Below are 14,671 nucleotides of genomic sequence, written 5' to 3'. Positions count from 1 at the left end.
AATTCAATTTCAACACCCTGTATCTCCGAAACGAAGCATTTCCGGACACAAGTTCATATAGACTTTTTTCTCAAAACTGTCTCGGAAATACGTCACTTGAATATTTTAACGTTCTTATGTTACACCCTGTAAACAATATCACATATTTCATTGTTTATAGTTGTAGTCATATCGGAGAATTTTGATTTCATTATTGATTATAGGGAGTAATGATACACCTTTGCAACCTGTTGAAGATGAACCATACTCTAAAAGGCGAATATCTACATGTTTAATGACACCATCTATCAGTTTTTCCCCAAGTTCGACCTACAAGACTGTGTGTGAAGGCAAAGAAAGGAAAAAACAGATTCTGAAGAACAATTTTTTAGGCGAAGTCGATTTCTGGAAAAGATCCGTATTTGAAAATCCACACACAATATCTACAAAAAAGAAGAGAAAAAGCGGAATTCTCTAAATACTGGCACTCAAACCAAAACACTTCCCTCTACTGGAGATAAAGTAACCAACCTATAAATGAGGTATTCTTCTCAGCATTTTTTACTGCATACGCCATTAGATATTTCTCAAAGTAAATTTTATCAAAGATGATCTTTCTAATCTCGATGTGAAAATGAACTTTCTACCCAAATCATCAATGATTAATACATTCAAAAAATCGAAAATAATCTTAGTATTTATATGAAAATCCATATAATGTATTCTTCATTATTCTTGCTATTATTATCTCTGAAGCACCGATACAATCAGGAGGGCGCGCCAGCATTATCAAACAATGACCAATCCCACGCCATGGGTTAAGTGATCATTGGATACGATAATCATGTGCCCTAAGCAAACGCAGTGAGCCAAGAATGACAGCCTTTTGCATTTGTTCGACTGAGATTTCTGCGTTAGTGCGGCAAACCGGCATGATCTTGAGATTTGAAAGTAGAGAGGGCATTATTCCACCAAGAACTACAATAACAACAACAACCATCTTAACAGAGTGATCTGAATAAAGTCTGCCAAATTTGAAAAAAAAATCCCGATAAATCACCCGTAGCTGAAAACTTTGCCACAAATATCGTTTGGTTCTGATATTTTGAAAACACTTCATTAAACTTATTAGCTTGTATGAGCCTAAGGGTGGGGAATGGAAAGTTCCAATAAATCCGGTACTTCTCGTTCCTTACGATGGATTCCATATTCTCCGGATCGTAAGGGAACACTGATGTCAATACCGTGAAAGTGCCGTGGGTGGTAAAGAAGCAATATTTGAGTCGAGATATGTCGATGGATATAGGCAGAGACTGCATTAGGGTCTCGCGGCAGGTTCTGCATCTTGTGTCAAGAAAATATATAGCTATCATGCGACTGCGGTAGGCTAAGGTGTTGGAGACACCATCCTGGAACCCCACAGTTTCCGACTTCATACCACTCGACCTGAGGAAAGCGAAGGTCAGACGCTTTGATAAGCCGATGTCTTCAATTACCTTGGCATTGGCTTATTCTTGTGTTGCTGCAGGAATGAAGTGAATTCTGCGACTTTATTATGGACCTTCTGATGGACGGGTTCCAACTTGGTGACAGAATTGTGATCACCTCGTTTAGTGTCGAAAACGAAACCAAGTTCATCAGCCTCTCGAGCAGCTGCCCTGAAGAGAAATGCTCCAGTAACTGCTCTCCTATGGTCGCGGTACTGGAATGTACAGGCTCCATCCAGTACATTCCAGTACCAAGTCCACAGCCTTTCTATTAACAAGGAAAAAGCAACCGTAGAATGGGCGATTTGGGACGCAAGTTCAATTGGAAATACTTTTTGGGTCTTCACTTCGAGTTGATACAGCTCCGTTCAGGTCCATTCCACTATTTCAATCGAGTAGAGTAATATTGGAATGGCAAGCATAGAAGCTACTTGGTCTTCCTCGACAGTTCCGATTTGTCGAAGTTTGTGCAGATACTTGCCGTATAGAGAGTTCTCCACTGTTCCACTAAACACAACAAAACTCAGGAAGTTTCATTTTTAATGATGATCTCCTACCACGTAGTAATGGCTACATCCATCAAGTTAATGAATATTTTCTTTTGTTGTATTATTCTTCAATAATGGATATTCGGGAGAAAATGACAAATAGTTGCATAAATGTCCACTTTACATTTTGCTTCGGCATATAATTCGGAAGAGGCTATTCTGTCAAGAAGTTCAATGCAATCATATCCAGCATTGAACTCAGCATATTTCTTCAAATTATTTCATTGTATTCAGGTAATTAATAAATCAGTCGTCATTTTGATATGTCAAGATACTGATTTCATATATTCTAGCGATATGAAGTACTCGTCAGGTCTTGAAGCGCCTGACGCTACATTTATGTTTTTCGAAATGGCCCATTTCGAATTATTCCCCTGCAAATGTTACTATGATATAATATTCGTGTATGAATTTCATCAAGTGAAGTTTTAATTTTTTGAATTGACTCGTTGAAAATATAAAAGGAGAGGACATTAAAAAAATAACATTTCAAATAATCATATAGAAAGTACAGCTTTATTCACCTATCAACACTCAAAAGTACTAAAAAAATTGGTAATGTTTCTGGAAGAAGTGACAAATGCGCATGAATATTCTAGCGGCTTCGATTTGCAGGAAGCGCTAAAGTTAACGTAACAACGCGATAACAATAGACCAGGGAAAGCGAGGTGAACTAGTGTAATAATTATAATTTCACTTCCGTGAATCTTAACTTATAAATTATAAAATCACCAAGTCGTGAGTTTTCCACAGTCTTAATGATATCAAGCAGTGAAGTAATATTATGGTTATTAGTTACTTGAAAATGTTAAAAACAGTCTTCTGACTGCATTGAGAAACATAAAAAGTTTTATCGAAATTGAGCAACAAACATTGTGGTAAAAACACATTGTCTCACATAATGTTTTGCCAATATATTTTGAATATAAATAAAATGATAATCATTTGTTTGTAGTCCTTCCTGATCCTAAATTTTAATTTTTTTTCCAGATATTTAATAAGTCTACCAAAAACTACACCAGAAGGATACAGAGTATTGCTTTACTCGGTCAAAGACAATGACCCCACAAAAATGGTTTTTAGTGACTGCATCAAAGCTTTTTGTATGTACAATGACATCATTTTGTCCGAAGATGGTCTGCAAGAAGGGTAAGAGATTTTTTATTATGTTGAACACTAACAAAATAGAGCACGAAGATAATCTCGAATGGTTAGAATACGTATGATATACATATAATTCATAAATACTATACACAAGATCATAACAATCAAATTTTGGTATTTTCATATAAAATATAGTTATTCAACTGATATACTATACATTTTATATATTGAAAGACCGGTATGTCAAATGTTTTCATTATATAAAGTTTTTCAAAAAATCCGCTAATTTCAACACTTCATATTGATAATGATATATTGTGCATTTCATTAGTTCGGACTTCCATTGTCTAATATGATATAAATTGATTTGAAATACCTGAAAATCTGTAAAAACAACCAAAAAATCAAAAAAAAATTGAACTGTTAACACGAGATGAAAAAAAATTATCAACAAGAAATGGAAATTGAAAATTGAATAGATTCTAAACTGAATTAATTCACGACGTTTCGAATGTTAGTATCCACAATCGTCTTCGGGTGATAACTGAACTTATTCGTCCGAGATCTGACTATTTTATCATATTAGACAATGGAAGTCCGAACTAATGAAATGCACCAAGAAACATTGTCAACCACCTTCAAACAAATAATACTTTTGTTTGTATGTGAAAATGATAACAACATGCAAAACTCGAAATAATTTTTTATTTAATAAAATTTTCACATTTATTCAAATACATACATAAACATTCTATCGGGATATTTACCTGAAAGTACTACCTGGAATCATTGAATGACAATTTAATGATTTTCAATGCTAAATCTAGGATTAGTTTAAATATAGGAAATCCAAAATGTCAAAATTCCATAGAATCTACTGATCTAATGAAAGTAATCCCTGAAGAATACTTGAATAAGAGTTGAATACATATGAAATTCAATAAAGTTGGCTCATGTGACATATGCTGTTGAGTAAACACCAATTTGAACACGGCTAGCCTCACCTACAGAAATTTATGCGTTTCTTATTGGCACTATCTTGTTTCTTATTCATTGAGCTATGCTTGAAGACAGGCAGTAAACAAATCTAAAGAAATGAACTTTAAATGTTCAAGCCAGTCTCGTAAATACCTGAACAGTAGGTTGAATGGACTGACGCCTAAATCAGAAAACAACATCTTCCCTGGCTAATACCAATAACGGCGTTGGATTATATCCGAGAAGTGTCAGTGCAGGAATCTTCACAGAAAATTTCCTGTATATGCAATTAGCAATAACTGAAAGAGTCGACCATCAATTTTGGAGGCACATTTGCAGACCGGTGTCAGGCTCCTCAGTCACTCGTCAGTGCAAGATAGTGGCCATCATCGTCCTGAAGTCAATGATATTTCATAATTGAAAATCCCCCCATGCCCCCTCCCGGGTTGAATTCCGTGAAGTAGAAGCTTCCCCCCCCCCCCCCATCTAGTTAGCGAGGAGAACCTACTACCCCACACCATCCACCACCGCTCTCCGAGCGGTCCTCAACTTACTGATGGACACTTCAGCAAGATTGACATCTGACCTCTTTTGGTCGAAAGTCAGCCTTTAGGTGCTATTTTTTCGCGATCGGTAAAAATTTTTTGTCATGACTATTCCTAATTGAATTTTTGAATAGGGGCCCCCAAAAACTAACCGGCGGCTATTGTTATTAGCGTCGAGCGTTCCTCAGTGAATCTAAGGATAATTGAATCACGGTCGAGTTGTTCTGCGGTGAACTTGCTGAAAGAAAGTCGGATTGATATGCTTACCGGAGTCGCCTGACGGCGACTCGTGGGGGTGGTAGATTCTATTTCGTCGAATTAAAAATCGAAATTCTTTCAGAGTATTTCATTCCTCGTCCTAAGTTGCAGCGAACAACAAAAATGTCAGTCCATTTAGTGGACGAGGTACTATCCAACTGCATATCCGAAATTTGTCCGATTCCCCTGAATAAGGAAGAAAAACTCAGTCAGTGGGCTATGCTTGATAGGTGTCAGTCCATTCAACCTAGTGTGTAGGTTGATCCGAGACTGGCTTGTACATTTAAAGTTCATTTCTTTAGACTATCTTGTTTTATATAATTTATAATACATTACCTCATGATGATAATTGAACTCATTAAAATGTTGGTATATCTTTGTTATAACATCTGGGCTGTTACAAAGAAAACTCTCTGTTGTGGTAAGTAGCCTACTGTTGTGTGTCAAGCTTTCGGTGTATTTAATGTTTTTCCTATCCGTTTTGAGCCATTTTTTATTTTATTCTTACGTTAGTGAGTTCTCCATATTTATATCCCACAAGATATATAATTCCATTACATGAAAATGAAAAAATAAATAGATGAGTACGGTTCAGGTCATCTTTAATTTGATTTCAAGCCACCAGTAAACAGAAATCGTCTGCTCTTGAAATCAAATTGTGGATGATGCGAATAGTACTGGGTAAGGTAGTCAAAATAAGCCTGTTAAGCTTTTTTGTCATTTTCGGAATTGATTTTCTTCTTCAAGAAGCTTAGATAACAAAAATAGTATATTTTATATTATTTCTGTTAGTCGAATAAACGCTACACTTCATTTATACAGTTGATCTGGACGTTCCTTCAGGACAGTTAACAAAATGTTTTTCAAAATTTCATGACAATATCTATTTTTATTACTCGTCCAGTGCTCTCAAAAATATATAAAATGCTATATCCACTCGTATCTCAATATCTTCTACAGAATCATCTCAATAAAAAAGTTGTTTTTATCTCAATGTATCAAATGAATATATTTGTCACAGATACATCGTAGTTTTCGACATGAAAGGAGTTCAGTTAGGACATTTGGCCAGGGTTAGCTTACCAGCGTTGAGGTGTTTCATGCTGTACATTCAGGTAAGTTACAATCAATGCTTTTATTTAAAAAGTGTCGACCCCAAATACCTTGGTTGTTCTGAAAATGAAAATCTTACATTCTCAACTATCATCATTTTTATATTTTGAACTAATTGATTTTTGCCTACGTAAAAAATAGTAATGGCATGATATTCAACATATTCGAATATCATCAAATTATTAAATTTATTTCTTTCATATATATATTTTCAACAATTTTTTGGGCAGTAGGAAGTTATAACTCCTGATATAATCATTGTTTCTGAAAGTGTTACGTATGTTTTTGGAAACTATAATAGTGACTACAAAAAAACGAACCAATGCAACTATTCAGCTTATAAAAAAGTATAATTCAATTTAAAGTACTTCTTGAGATCACTGAATATAGTTGGAAAAGCTAGCATTGAAAATTCACATGTAATGGAGTACCCACACAAGTATGTCCAAGCTTCAAGAAGCGTTTTATGTACACACTAGACTAGACGATTCAAGTGAAATAGGCAGTGTGTAAAAGCCAAATGGAATAAATTTATTATTTCGGTTACGGTACATATTTTAACAAAATCCCGATACAAGTCAAATTTAAATTATAATTTTACATACTTCAACGGAAAAAAGTTATCCCTACCTTCAACCCCCGTCAAATGACAGGTTCAACCCCTAATTATTTGAATTATTTGTGATATATCGTTTGAAAGGTCTCTTCATTCTCTATTGAAAAATGTTATTGCTTTCAAATGCATTGCAACAATTAAGATAAAATAAATTAAAATCATGTGTTTACCGAAATTCGATAAAGTACAATCAAAACTTATTGCAGTATACTCAAAACGTATTTCATGTTGAGGTATCGATAAAAAGAAAGAAAGCAAAAACCATATCAAAGTTCTTTTTAGATGGTATCCTTTAAAAATCTCTAAATAATTTCTGTGACAAACTTAGTTTAAAACGCCTCGCCTTGTCAACTTTTTTGTATGTTACAACATTAGTTGTCAGTATTTTAATTCAAGTTTAAAGTTAGTTAACTTCAAGTCTGACAAATGGTTAGATTACCTGAAATGCGTAAAATAACAGTTACACAAATGATTGGTTACGGAGATAAAACCCAAACACAACAGGAAGTAGCTCGCCTTTTTCATGAGAAATTACCTAATTTACCGCCCATATCTCAAGGAACAATAAGCAAAATAGAGAAGCAGTTTCATGAGCTTGGTCATATGGGGCAGATAAAAAAAGCAGCTGCGAATGCAATGAGTGATGAACTTATTGAGTAGACTGGCATCCACTATATTCAATGTTAGCCATACATCGATAGTAAACATATCAAAAAAAAAAAAAATAAAATGCATCCCTATAAAATGATACTTACGATTTTTATAGAACTTATTTTTGTGAGCGAATTGAGGGCAACTTGAAAGGCGATAATTATTTGGCACTACTACAAAATGATGTCATTCCAAGTTTAGCAGGAAACCCTCAAGTTCCAGTAAATATGATATAGTTTCAGCAGGATGGAGCACCACCACATTACCAAGTTAATGTTCGGCAATATCTCGATACATTTTCCAATCGGTGGATAGGGAGGCGAGGATCGATTGAATGGCCAGCGCCATCATCATTAGATTTATTTTTATGGGGATATGTTAAATAATGTTAGAAGACATTTTTATTTGAGACGAGTACTATGTTGCTGTAACGCTGCTGTTCCAATGTTTTGACATAATCAGAATCAACGAACTTAGGCGTGCGCAGCGTTATGGAACAGCGCTTCCAAAAAATTGTTCTACAGCACCATCTAGTGGCGAGTTACAGAAAAATTGATAGCCTAAAAACCTTCTTTATGAAAAATTACTTATACATATCAAGTTTCATCACGATCGGTTGAGCGATGTAGAAGTTTATCACTTACCAACCAACCAAACAACAAACAAACATTCATTTTTATATATTAGATTAGGATGTTGTCAAGACGTTCGCGGTGAACATTTTGAACATCTACTTCGTTAACATCCGTAGTTCTTTTTCGTATTACGTTACATTTTAGTTTTTGAGTGTATTTTATCGAATTTCGGATATCACATGATTTTAGTTTATCTTATCTTAATTGTTGCAATAAACATGAAAGCGATAACATTTTTGAATGAAGAAATCTTTCAAAGAATATATCACAAACCTATACTTCCTATTCAAAAAATTGGGGGTTGTACCTGTCATTCGAAAGGGGTAGTAGGTAAGGGTGGCATTTTTACGTTGAAGAATGTCAAATTATAATTTACATTTGACGTGTTTCGGGATTTTTTTAAATATATACCGTAACTAAAATAATAACATTATTCCATTTGGCTTTTACACACTGTATTTGATTGTTACCGACTTCATGTTCGACTTGAAATGGTTTAACTTTCCAGTGAGATTACTCATTAATATAGCACTGCCATTTGAAAAAATATCAGAATCAGTAGTAAAAGAGCAATTAGTAGATTATTTCGAAAGAAATAGGTACCTACCTAAATTAGGAATAAAAGGTGCAATTCAAACATTTTTTCACGTTGGATTATATCAGTAAGCAAAAAATTTTTCAGTTTCGAACTGTTGAGTTGAAAATTTGTTTGTACAAAAATCTCTCAGGAAACACTGTGGATCCTAGTCTAGTGTAATTATCCGAATGATGTGGTTCAAGATAAAGAATAATATAATTCGGTATTAGGATGTTATAGAGGATATAATAAAGAGAAAAACTCATTTATAAATGGGTAGAGGATAATAACTCAAAATGAACTTTTGAAAAAAATAAATGTAGATTATCGCGGAATAAAAAAGATATTTTGCACAGAATCTTGCATTACAATTTGGACATTATCTGAAAAATAAAGTTCACTGTGCGTTGAAACTATAACCTACCTATCACAAAGACAGCGGTAAGCGTCCTAACCGACATATCTATATAATAAGTAAATACCAATAATTCTTGCGTTTTGGCAAAGCCGACTTCAGACACTAGCTGTGGTCAGAAAGAAATGGCAACAATGTCAGAGATCCTATCTTTTGAAAGTCAGTCATGATCAATTACATGAACATGTAAACTTTTCAGAACATGGTTCCATTAAATATTGATTAATTTGTTTTATTCTTATTGTTTCGTGATATTTGTTATTCCATTTTAGTCAGTCTATGAGCATGTATGTTTCTTGGAAATGATGACTATTCGACTTCCTCATTAACAGAGTATATACTTTGTGCCTGTCCCGCTGGGGACCGAATCAGGTCTTTAGAGTTCGGCAGAGCCGTACTCTTATCATCTGACCTGAAAGACCACTCACCATACAAACTAATCGGCTTCGTTAAGATGCTGGGTTCATTTGGCCGAGTGTGAATAGGTGTGAGCCACAATAAACCCTTGAGGGTTGCGGTGGAGGGTCGAATAAACCCACTCACTTTGGACCTAACCTGACCTAACCCAGTTCATCTCGATAAGTTACTGCGTAAATTCAAAGTATTTTCACGAAGGAAAATGTTCTGCTTATGAACTCATGAGGATTTTTTTATAATGTCCAACAAACGATATTTGCAAAATTTGTTTTCAAAACGTATAATAATTATTAATAAGATAATTAAAAAAAATCCTGTTACGTAAGTATTAATAATTACCTAACTAAGAGGGGAAGAATTGTTCTTCTGATCGATGGAATTCACATTAATTCGGGAATGGAAGATAGAACTGAAAATTCAATTGGGTAATTACGCTCCTAATGTAAATAATGTTGCGAATACCATTTTTGCTTTCGTGGTTTCTTCATCTTTTGGAAACTATGGCTACGTTTAGACGCCGGCATATTAAAGGAAGATTTCTAACAACCGATGTTAGTAGAATTAACGTTAATCCCTATATTTTCATAGAGTGTTCATCACCGCAAAAATGCTAATCTTTCGAGAAACGAATTGGCAGTATAATTGATGTGACAATTTTGTGAAATTCCATAGAGTATGAGGCTGCTTGACTTTCTAAGAAAAAGGCAAATGGTGGGACGGGAAATTATTTAGGATGATTAAATATTTTTCCATTCAGTAGAACCAAAGCATGAAAATAGCAACTTGAAAGCTGACAAACTTTTACTGAAACGTTTCAAAATAATTACATGTGAGTTCATAATTCATATAGAAATTTTCGGAAGTACCTAAAACAAAATTCGAAAGAGTGTTGTTTCAGACTGAAAAAGTAAAAGTGTTTTTTCATGAAATTGTAAAATTCGTTTCTATTGATGAAATCATACTGGAAATGAAATAGTGTCTTTAGTCATGAATGTTATCAAAAAAGTTAAGAAGTATTGCTTTGAAATTCTGTGTATTATAACTGATAATTGCAGAATCAGTTAAAGTGTATAGGGAAAGTAAGGTTTTGGCTTTCTACTTCTACATTTTTATACAAAAAATGTGAGAATCTTCTTGTAGTTTCGTTGAAAACATTCAATTGAACTGGAAAGTACATGTCATTTGATAGCTCTTCATTTAACTCTGTAGGACCTCCAATTCACGGGTGTGGGGTATCGTCAATTGCCTCTGCACAGCTAGTTGTCGTCTGTCAGTACTTTTGAAGGATGAAGAAAGTGTGTACCCCATCAAAGGTTAGGTTTCTGAAATGTATTCAAAAGTGTTCACAGCATGAGATATTATAAAGAAAGACTACGTAACAGAATACAAGTATAGGATGTATGAATTGACGAGGTGAAATCGATAATTCATGTTTTCAGATTAATAAAATGTTTCCAATATGAACTTCAGTGATAGTGATATTTAACATCACTTTGATTTATTTCTATGAAAATAAAATTTCCAAAATTGAAAAATACGTATCATATAACAACCCAAAATAAACGTCTTTTGGATGATCGAAGAATGTAAACTTTCACGGCCGGAGATAACTATATGAAGGCTATTTTCCGGGTTTTCAGGCCGTGATCTACAGGTTTTTATTCCTGACGTTTCTGTCCACTGCTGTGGTAGACATTATCAAAGGCAATATCCGAACTGGTGCTCTGGTTCTTGTTCCTGTTATATTCAAGGCATATGGATAATTTCAATAGAAAAGAAGAGACAATCAATAATAATAAAAGCTGGCTACCTGTCCTTAGAAGTACATGAACATTTAATTGAATTAAGAACAATATAAATAGAGCGCCCAGTATGGAAATAGTAGTTGATGCGTTGAATACAACAGGAACAAGAACCAGAGCACGGAACGTCATGAATAAAAATCTGTAGACCATGACCAGGAAATTGCCTTCGGGCAGTCTTTTGAATGACAGTCAGAATCACATAATAAAACAAATAATCCTTTCATGAGGAATTAGAATAATTGGTCTTCTTACGTTTTCGAAATGACGTCTTCAATATAAACTTGAAATAATGTTATTTTGGATAACTAATTCCATATTCATCTTCAAATATTTGTTTTTTTTGATACTGAAATGAAACTTCTCTTTCTACTATTTCGTATACATCCATAAAAGTCATTGCTGAAGAGTCAAAGTAATTTCTTCGAATGATTTCTTTGATATTTACTTAAAATAACGTTTTTTTAGATCACCGGTAACTTTCATCTTCAAATATTTGTTTATTCCATGTTAGGAATCACACGTTAAAAGGTAATACCTCGTTAAAGGATTTGGAAAAGCTGAATACACTTATTTGAATTAATGAATCGAAGAGGTTTTGTATTAAAGTGTATAATATTTTAAAATTCTTGCAAAGCGCTTTCGACTTTCGTCATCATCAGTGCTCCCCTGAAAGTAAGTGATCTAGTTGAAAAGGGAATTTAGTGAAATTGAAGTTGTAAAATTTTTTTAAGGTTAAGAAATTTGGAAAAATTGTTTGAGATTACTTACTTGTCAGGCAACAGGAAGTATCAAGATAAGTGAATTGTACATTGTAATATTTAAATTATATAAAACAAAAAAGGCTTATAGCCAAGAAAATACATTTTTGGATTGAGGCCATGTGGTTCAGTCAAAGTATCTTATGAAGAAGGACAACTTGAGACAGAATGTGTCAAGTGTCATGTTAAAATAATGGTACCAACTTGAGGAGTGGTCCATTATGGGTTTGATTGAATATGTAGAGGAAAAATATTGAATAAATTATATTAATAAACTGTGATTAATTAATAATTCATAATCCTCTTATGAAGGGGAAGGTAATCTCTGTTTAAGTTTACTTGAGTATTCAAACAATGATCGTTGTTGGAAAGTTCTTTAGAAATCTCCAACTCTTCAAACAAGTCAAGTCTAAGGAAATTTTTATTATCTATTTTAAGTAATATTTTGGAATTTCTATTGGGACTAAAGTTGTGATTGTGAAATTTTATGTGGTGGCCAAAAGCAGATTTATCAGGTTTTTTTATATATTCATTAATACGAGTGAAAAGAGGTCTACAGGTTCTACCAATGTAAGATGCCGAACAATCAGAACAGTTAAGCTTGTAGACTCCACTTCTGTTTAATTTGTTGATTTTGTCTTTAGAATTTACTAAAAAGTTACTTAAGTTGTTTTGAATTAGTTAATTCACCTTCTGTGAGATATTTTTCCTTACCTTATTTTGATCAAAATATGTGTACTGTTATTTCCAAATTTATAGAAAATACCATACCTGGTACAAAAATTTCCTTTAAATCTCAAAACAACTTAAGTAACTTTTTAGTAAATTCTAAAGACAAAATCAACAAATTAGACAGAAGTGGAGTCTACAAACTTAACTGTTCTGATTGTTCGGCATCTTACATTGGTAGAACCTGTAGACCTCTTTTCACTCGTATTAATGAACATATAAAAAAACCTGATAAATCTGCTTTTGGGCACCACATAAAATTTCACAATCACAACTTTAGTCCCAAAAGAAATTCCAAAATATTACATAAAATAGATAATAAAAATTTCCTTAGACTTGACTTGTTTGAAGAGTTGGAGATTTCTAAAGAACTTTCCAACAACGATCATTGTTTGAATACTCAAGTAAACTTAAACAGAGATTTCCTTCCCCTTCATAAGAGGATTATGAATTATTAATTAATCACAGTTTATTAATATAATTTACTCAATATTTTTCCTCTACATATTCAATCAAACCCATAATGGATCACTCCTCAAGTTGGTACCATTATTTTAACATGACACTTGACACATTCTGTCTCAAGTTGTCCTTCTTCATAAGATACTTTGACTGAACCACATGGCCCAATCCAAAAATGTATTTTCTTGGCTATAAGCCTATTTTGTTTTATATAATTTAAATATTACAATGTACAATTCACTTATCTTGATACTTCCTGTTGCCTGACAAGTAAGTAATCTCAAACAATTTTTCCAAATTTCTTAACCTTAAAAAATTTTACAACTTCAATTTCACTAAATTCCCTTTTCAACTAGATCACTTACTTTCAGGTGAGCACTGATGATGACGAAAGTCGAAAACGCTTTGCAAGAATTTTAAAATATTATACACTTTAATACAAAACCTCTTCGATTCATTAATACCTCGTTAGTCCTTAGCTCGCACAAGTTTCTCAACTTCTGAGAGTTGTTGTTCGTATGGGGGCGACAGCTGATTAACGGAAAAACAGATTTTAAACAGAAACAGATTATTCGTTTCCAATAATACGGAAGTGAAATATTTTCTTCATGACGTTTTCAATTCATCATCAGAAATACAAATTTTTATTGAATGAAAAATAAGTGCTTTCATCTGCTGAAAGAAAATTATTGAAAATGATACATATCTATGTTCAATCAGATATTCCCATCTGACAAGAGACCATTTATCAGTCTGTGAATCATACTGTTGAATGCTACTATTTTGTGCTGATACGGGGGGGGATGAATTATGAATGCTAATATCTGTATGTGCTGATTTACGACAAATTGAAAGATCATGTTTATTGTTAACTTTAGTTATTGTCAAGTCCAAAAAATTAATAGAGTCGTCCTTTTCCATCTCCATGGTGGATGTGATTGAAGGGTGGAGAGAATTGATGAAATTCAACAACTTAGTCAATTGTCTATTCGTTCCTGTGAAACATATCAGGATATCATCTACATATCTATACCAATACACAAAACTTCTAACTAATGGGTTAGTGTGTATTTTACTCTCCAAATCGTCCATGAAAGTTTGTGCCAGAATGAGACTAAGTGGGTTTCCCATTATGAGACCTTTGTAGGATGAGTAAAAAATTTCATTGAATTAGAAGTAATTCTGTGAAAAACAAACCTTAAGCAAGTCTAATATTTTCTGTTTCACTACAGACTACAGGATTGATAGATCTTTCGTCCAATAGATTCTCTTGAAGAGTAATCGTTTCAATCGGAGGAATACTGGGAAACATATTCTTTACATCGAATGAAATCAATTTGGCATTATCCGGGATTGATTGGTCTATCTATAGACGTCTTACGAAAACTGTCATGTGATCGATATTTTACAAGAACAATATTTACCGGCGTATTCAAAATTACTTGTTGTATTTTTTTTATTTCCAGGAGGCACATCCATGTAGACTCAAAGCCATACATGTTTTAAATACCGCTTCATGGATTCATCACGTTATGAGACTCATCGTACCACTACTGAAATCTGAACTTCTGAGCTTGATAAAATTTCATACAGG

The 14,671-nt window shown here is 33.5% G+C and overlaps 2 protein-coding genes across 5 annotated transcripts in view; one reads left to right on the top strand and one right to left on the bottom strand.

The window, feature by feature from the left end:
* Nucleotides 1-14,671, top strand: part of LOC111508404 (alpha-tocopherol transfer protein) — a 77,486-nt gene that overhangs the window by 62,289 nt on the left and 526 nt on the right. The window contains exons 3-5 of one of the 3 annotated variants that reach the window (XM_074185682.1): nucleotides 3,005-3,163; nucleotides 5,921-6,014; nucleotides 14,544-14,670. In XM_074185682.1, coding sequence (XP_074041783.1) covers nucleotides 3,005-3,163; nucleotides 5,921-6,014; nucleotides 14,544-14,670 — 380 coding nt within the window. Of the gene's footprint in view, nucleotides 1-203; nucleotides 522-3,004; nucleotides 3,164-5,920; nucleotides 6,015-14,543; nucleotide 14,671 lie in introns of those variants that run through there. The other 2 variants (XR_012468158.1, XM_074185681.1) reach the window with 2 other exon arrangements.
* The window catches only part of Rbp (RIMS binding protein), a 143,063-nt gene continuing 138,687 nt past the window's right edge, over nucleotides 10,296-14,671 (bottom strand). For both annotated transcript variants that reach the window (XM_074185674.1, XM_074185680.1), the window contains one exon: nucleotides 10,296-10,645. In XM_074185674.1, the coding sequence (XP_074041775.1) occupies nucleotides 10,631-10,645 (15 nt within the window). In that variant the 3' untranslated portion in view covers nucleotides 10,296-10,630. The remainder of the gene's footprint in view (nucleotides 10,646-14,671) is intronic.

Source organism: Leptinotarsa decemlineata, unplaced genomic scaffold (genome assembly GCF_025532065.1).
Source record: "Leptinotarsa decemlineata unplaced genomic scaffold, Ldec_3_MD MMD2_tig00078346_RagTag_RagTag, whole genome shotgun sequence".
In the NCBI taxonomy this organism is placed as follows: Eukaryota; Metazoa; Arthropoda; class Insecta; order Coleoptera; family Chrysomelidae; genus Leptinotarsa; species Leptinotarsa decemlineata.
The sequence above is the reverse complement of the archived record's forward strand: the minus strand, read 5'-3'. Positions and strand labels throughout refer to the sequence as shown.